The sequence below is a fragment of the Morone saxatilis genome, unplaced genomic scaffold (assembly GCF_004916995.1).
Source record: "Morone saxatilis isolate NCDOM2014 unplaced genomic scaffold, NCSU_SB_2.0 Contig8, whole genome shotgun sequence".
NCBI classification, from domain to species: Eukaryota; Metazoa; Chordata; class Actinopteri; family Moronidae; genus Morone; species Morone saxatilis.
In genome coordinates, this window is record NW_023340257.1 from 17,521,688 (window position 1) to 17,528,715 (window position 7,028).

Consider the following 7,028-nt stretch of genomic DNA (forward strand, 5'->3'; position numbering starts at 1 on the left):
GTAAGCTCTTTATTCAGCATCAAATATCTCCCACCAAATGTCTCTTTCTCTTTGTATAAGAGAGAGCACATGTGTGCACATGAGAAGACTAGTTACAGTCAAGCAAGAAGCCCTAAACACCATGACAACTGTGTGAAAGGTCACACGTCACCATCATCCTCCTCTTTGTTAGTTATTCACCTGGGGGGGGTTTGGCATAGCGTTAATTGATAAAGTGACCATGTCTATCTAATTATCAGTGGTGTGTGAAAATAAACTCTGTTCTTCTCTGACAGGATGGCCTGGTTTTTTAGTCAGGGTGATCACTCTCACAGATGTGACAATCCACATCACAAGTCCCGAGGTCACATTAGCCTCACTCCCCATGGGGCAGAGCGCCGATTGTCTTCATATAGGCTTTGACTTGTTGTTTCTTAATAGGATTTGGGGAGGGGCTGGCTGCAAGCCACTTTGAAAGCCCACATAACGGGCCAATCCACATGTTTCACCCACTGTCATCTAAAACTAAACCTGTGACAAAGTCCTATGATGTTTATAGGTGTATGGCTGCATGTGCTTTCAGTGTAAGAAAATATTTGTTTGTGTGTAAACATTATATGACATCTTGTTTGAGCCACACCAATCATAGGGATGCATACTGGGTCTTCTCCACTCACAGATCTAACCGCACTGCATGAGTGTGTGTGTGTGTGCATTGTATCGCTGTTGGTGATTTGTGGATGAATTAAAACTCTATTGATCCAGCAGAGTTTTCCAAGCCTTCCCTCGAGGTGATGAGGTCACGACTGTAGTTTAATCATCACTGCGCTGTGCTGACATGCATTGATTGGAAACAGTGGTTATTTCACAGTTTGCAAGAGGACGTAATGATGAGCCACACACCCACATGCACACACAGACAGAGAAATCTGATGACTTAAATAATTGACTTTATTAGTCGCTTATCAATATAGTTTCCACTTGGATGAAATATTACACAATGATTCATGAGTACAGGGACTTCAGAATTCAGAATATGTTTGAGAAACAACCAAAGAGAATGGACAGCTTCTTTCCTAGTAGATCTGACTGTGGTTGAGATATTGATCTGACTGACTACAGAAAAGAAGCTCATTGGCACAAGTCAGTGAACAAGGAAATTAAAATTAATCTGATACTGGGTTGCAGAAAGAAAACAAAATAAACACTGGGGTGTTGGGACATGCAAGACAAAAGCCCTATAAAGTGTCACATGCGGGGTCATGTTTCACATGATTGCTGATGTGAATCACTTCCTCTTCTTGTTATGTCATTCAGATTTGCTGATGTTTTTGAACAGCATGTAGGCTACATAATAACGGTGAAACTCAGAATCCTAATGCTTGTTTTTCCCTTTAATGTGGAGAAGTGAGTTGTTTATAAATGTATGCACATGTCCGTGTAATTCAGATTTACTTATTTGGTACCTCTGGAAATACTGAAACTCATGTGATGAACCCAGAGTTTAAGGGGTGAAGAAAACCACAGACCCAAAGTAAAGTTTGGGGTTAAGCAACAAGCCGACTGCATGACTTGCAGTAGATAGGCCTTTAGGCTTTTCCAGTAAGTTGTGTGAGAATGAGTCAAGAAGTAGTAAGCCCAAGGATCAGCGATGTCGAAACTAAGGTGTGGCAGGTCTGCGTGGGTACTGAGGGTAGCAGCCGCGCTGACTGTGCGATAACAGCCGCACTGCACCTTTAACTAAACACTGGAGAGTGTTTGAGTGACGTGGGACGCAGACTGCGTGCTGTGTGTGGGCAGGAAGCGCAAAGACCTCACGGCATCAAGTTAGCGAGAGTTAGCAAGAACTACACCGGAAACGAAACAACTCGCATTCAAGAGGCTACAACTGTTACATTGAAATAATAATTCGCGACGATAATACGCGATAAAACATACCTATTAGTAAAACATTTTGTGAATTGTTTCATTTACCAAGCAGTGAAGCCGTAACAGGACAGACTTTATTGGACACATTAGGCCATTAGACTTTTATTTTGAAAGCGCACACAGGAAGAGGTAGGTTTCCGCGACGGTTGGCTTGACTGTGCCAAAGAGAGCAACGGGCGCACGGTGGCTACTTGAACGAAAACGGGGGAAGCTCGCTCAAGAACCGGCTGGGCTGTCGTCGGGAACTCAACATGCAACAATACAAATGCTGAGCGTGGGTCCGAAACAACCGTATTCACCTCCTGAACGGCAATAGTTGACGGCCACGCCCCGCATCCACCGACCGAAAGCCCGTACAAAAGTGCTGGCAGAGGCGCAAAGGGTGAACCGTTTGAAACCCAGCAGGGCGGCTAGCGGGCTCACAGCGGAGAGGAAACAGGAGTGTCGGCTGTTTTGGGAACCATGAGAGAGTACAAAGTAGTGGTTCTCGGGTCCGGAGGGGTCGGGAAATCCGCATTGACCGTCCAGTTCGTGACGGGTTCCTTCATAGAGAAATACGACCCCACGATAGAGGATTTCTACAGGAAGGAGATCGAGGTGGACTCCTCTCCGTCCGTCCTGGAGATCCTGGACACGGCGGGGACCGAGCAGTTCGCCTCCATGCGAGACCTCTACATCAAAAACGGTCAGGGTTTCATCCTGGTCTACAGCCTGGTGAACCAGCAGAGCTTCCAGGACATCAAACCGATGCGGGATCAGATCATCCGGGTGAAAAGGTACGAGAGGGTGCCGATGATTCTGGTTGGAAACAAAGTGGACCTGGAGGGGGAGAGGGAGGTGTCGTCCGGTGAGGGGAAGGCACTGGCGGACGACTGGAACTGCCCGTTTATGGAAACTTCAGCCAAAAATAAAACCTCGGTGGACGAACTGTTTGCAGAGATAGTCCGACAGATGAACTATGCCTCAACACCAAATGGCGACGACCAGTGCTGCTCGTCTTGTGTCATTCTTTAAGGAAAAAGGACAACCATAAAGTTTTATTCTTTGCTCGGTTTTAAGTTTGCAATGGTAAGTGGAGACGCCATACACCGACTATGTAAAGCTGACATTAAATATAGTTTTTTTTTTTTATTAAGTGACACTGTAAAACCATTACTTATTATAAGCTTGTTACTTTAGTCCTTTCTTAGCTTATGTCTGTAATAAGTAGGAGAACAACAACAGTATACCGGATGTAAGCTCAACTTGGCTTCATTTTTAAAGTTTTACCTCGTTTAGTTTATTGTAATTTCTACTTCATATCGTTAGTTGGTGTACTGGGAACCTACAGCAGGGCACTTGCACAGTCTATTGTTTTGCTAAAGCAGATTGGGGAAGTGTCTGACTCATTAGCAGAACTGGAGTGGCAAGCTGTGACTTACTTCATGAGATTCACCAAGTTAGTCGTTGAATCTACAAAAACACCTATTAAACAACTGTGCAAAGTGGTATTTTCCAGAAAGAGGTTAACAGGAGTTGGGAGATTCCAGTGTTCATGTAATGGCCTACATTCAAGCCTTTTTTTGTTGTTGTTGAGCCAAGCTCCAAATGAGCCTTTAAAAGCAGCGTGTTTTTCTTTATCTCCTTGTCACAAGTTGTTTTTGGTTCATTCATGACTCTTTTTATTTCATTTTGTGTCTCTCGTTTGTGGCAGTGTGTTGCAGCAAGTGTGTACTGTTGAGCTCTTCTTCGTGTCTCACCCTGGCCTTGGAGGAGTATACAGGGAGGAATGCTGCAGGGGGACGAGAGGAGGAGGGGAGCAACAGAGACAGAGGGAGGGGTCCACTCTTCAGGAATTCTGCTGGGTTGGAGTATCTTTGCTGCACGATCGGTGTCCACCGTTGATGTCAACACAGTGTCAGATCCAGAGATTCAGCAACACTCTTCCCCCCCACCCTCCTCCCTCCCCACCCCCTTCACCAGTTCCAACTGTGCTCACACCTGGAGCTAAAACCCCAATCGAAAAGATATGGAGGGCAACACTTAGAGACACTCATAAATGGATATTTCTGTATAAGAAGACAGAGAGATAGAGTATATTTTGTTAAATAACTGCACAGCCAGGGGTGGGTAAAGATGTGGGTGGTATGTCTGCCTAACCCCATTTTGGAGCAATGCTCCACAACACTCCAAATCCTATTTTTCTTTCCAAAGTCAAAAGAAATTGACACCACTTTTCTGCTGGTGGAGTAAATATGACGAGTGCCACTTTTTTTTTTTTTCTCCCTTCATGTCCTCTTCAGTGCGCGAGAGGACCTTAACTGAAGTGACATGGGGACGTGACCTGATCACCCTTGTGTCGAGTGCCTTTCCAAAACGAATCAGCTGTTCAGATTTAGTGCCAACCTACATGTATCACCAAAAGAAATCTTCGACATGGCAATCCACAATTTAGTGAACTGTTCTTCTGGATAATCTTGTAGGGGTGGAGGCTGAAAAAACAAAGACTACAAGAGGCTTTTTGTTAATGGAATGGCGGTTTCTGTATGTTTTACGTTGGCCTTTTGAAGTCTAAGGTGTTCATTTTTGCAATGTCTGCTTAGTCTGGCCAAACCTATATCTTGAAATGCACAGGTACTGGAATCCCCTTAGACGTGATAACAACACCAAACGCTTACCTTCCAGACCACTTAAATCAAATTCTGTTTGTTCTGTTTATTTTGTTGTTTTTAACAGGAAATGTGATGATGTACCGTTGACAAATCTAACCTGATTGTAAGTTTAATTTCAGATCAGCCTTTTAACAGTGGGCTGTCTGTTTTAAAAACAAGACTTTTAATACAAATGGCATTTTTTTAAAAAAGAACCCAGGCTGTGTTTTCTCTTTGTTGACATCCACTTGTTTCTGCGTATTACCACAATGGCTAATTGCCAGTTTTCTGAGGCTACACAAAAGGTATCATGAGTAGTTTGGACAAGAGTTATCATTGCTTAAACACCAGATTAGTATGTTTTGAATACACACAAATAACTGGATTACTACAAATACCCACAGTAATATAGTAGTTCAAAAAGTAAATATTCAGTTGTGTGCATAGTTTACATTAACATGACTTCCCACAAAACCCAAACATACATGAGGTGTCGGTTGAGGATACCCCGCAGGCTAACAGGAAATAGCTGTACAACAGGAAAAATGCAATGTTTTTGTTCAATTTTATGTTGATAAACTCATTGGGCAACTTAATAGAAGCTTTATTGTACACCGTCTGAGTTGAAACATGAAACCCATTTTGCTGTTGCCGCAAAAATCTAGTGTTATGTTTTTTTTTTTGCTGCTGCCTAGCCATGCTTTTCTTTTTTACTCAACCACACGGGAAGTTCTGTGTTTAACGCAGAGACCACGGTAATGCATGTGCAAAAATCAAAATCAGAACGAAAACAGACCAAGGTGTGTGTACATGGTATTACTGGTCTGATAAAAAAAGATGAGTAGGCGTTACTCCCCTCTGGTGTGGCTGCTACAGTGTTTACATGACACTGGTAATCTAAGCATGGTTATTTTCATGCTACTGCACATGCAACAGCAGGAATTCATGTGAAGATAACTGTACCTGATGAGATTTGTCACTCCTGACTCTCTGATGAACCGTACCTGTGTTCTCCCAACAACACATCAACATGAAAGCAGCTCTATCTACTCCATCATCCTCGCATGCATTAATAGACCAGGCCAGGCTATGCGGCTCTAGAGAAATGTCTCTTTTAACTGTGTGGGTGTAGTAGTGTTTCAGCCCAGAGCTTCAGCCTGGGTGCAGCGTGTGTGTGTGGGTGTAGTGGTGTGATGTGGAGAGGCTGGTATGACTGAGCGGGCCCTGCTCTGCTTCTGTTTACCTACAGGGATTACCTAGCCCCGGTCTGGACGGTGGACCGCAGTATGGCTTGAGGGGGAGAGAGTAAACAAACACAAGACAAGCTTCTCATAGAGTCCAGTCTTTCTGAGAGTAGATGTGTTCTGGTCTGTGCTGGTCCTCAAGCCGTGCTGTATATATGTTCTGTTGTGGTATGAACTGTATGTGTCTTACGAGTCTGAGCATATGTGTCTGCCTGTCACTGTCCTGCACAGGCTCAGACCACTTTGTGGGACTGTGTAGGCCTGGGTATCTTTGCCTGTTAGCCAGTGTAAGCAATGATATCATATGCATTTTTTGGCTTTGCCTGAACCATGTGACTGGGGCATGGGGAGGTTGGGGTACAGGGTTGAACGAGAGGGCAGTTCAGGACGTGTTTTGCATCCAACAGGTGCAATCGAACACCGGCGTACGTCCGTACTAGGCAATATGATTGAAATCAGTATTATGATAGTAATACTCTTGATAAGAGTACTACTAAATAATGAAAAAATTAATAACAATGATATGGTAAATACTTAAAAATAAAGACAGTTTATGTTTATACTGCAGAAAGTTAATTTGAACATAATTGCAAAGATATAAAGTCATTTGTATGGATGAACAGTCTAAGATTAGTTGAGATTTTGACTGTTAAATCGTTCATGACTCTTTACGGCATGAAGAATTGCAAAGATACACTTTTCAGGTTCATCGTGTAATTTATGCATAGATTTAGTGTTACAATACAGGATGGCTGAATGGCTTCGAATTATAAGATATTGCAATTATTGCCCACCTTAGTGTGGTGATAGGATATTACCAGACAGGTCTTTATGTTATTGTCTATTCTGTTCTTTGTAGTTTGTTTAGTTATATCGAGCCACATCACTAGCAGCACACACACACACACCCCGTTTATTTTTCTCACTCGCCTAAACGACAGACAGCTTTACAGCTTAATATTCGGTTTCAGCGTAATGTGTTTGTGTGACTGTTGATAGCAGTTCTCAGATCTTCCTTACATCCACCACAAGCTGTGGCTAGTTCACAACTGTGCTATCTATGTGAAGTCAAAACTAATAGCATGTTTCCTCCAAGGCCTTGATACAGATTGCGTGATTAGACATGAGCAACGCTGAAGTTGAACTCTGCCTTTAAAATAATATAGTTGAACTGGTAGTGGATAAGAGGGAGTGGTTATTACAGCAATGCTCCAGATACTGTAAATGTACCCCCCCCCCCCCCTTC

At 43.3% G+C, this 7,028-nt stretch overlaps 1 protein-coding gene across 1 annotated transcript; it reads left to right on the forward strand.

The window, feature by feature from the left end:
* Positions 1–2,463: 2,463 nt before the first annotated feature.
* On the forward strand, positions 2,464–4,753 carry LOC118341848 (ras-related protein Rap-2b; the record flags this gene model as incomplete). The annotated part of the gene is given in 2 exon segments (XM_035680249.1): positions 2,464–2,976; positions 3,602–4,753. A coding segment is annotated over 1 exon segment (459 nt), but the record flags the coding sequence as incomplete, so codon positions are not given.
* Between the last annotated feature and the right edge of the window lie 2,275 nt (positions 4,754–7,028).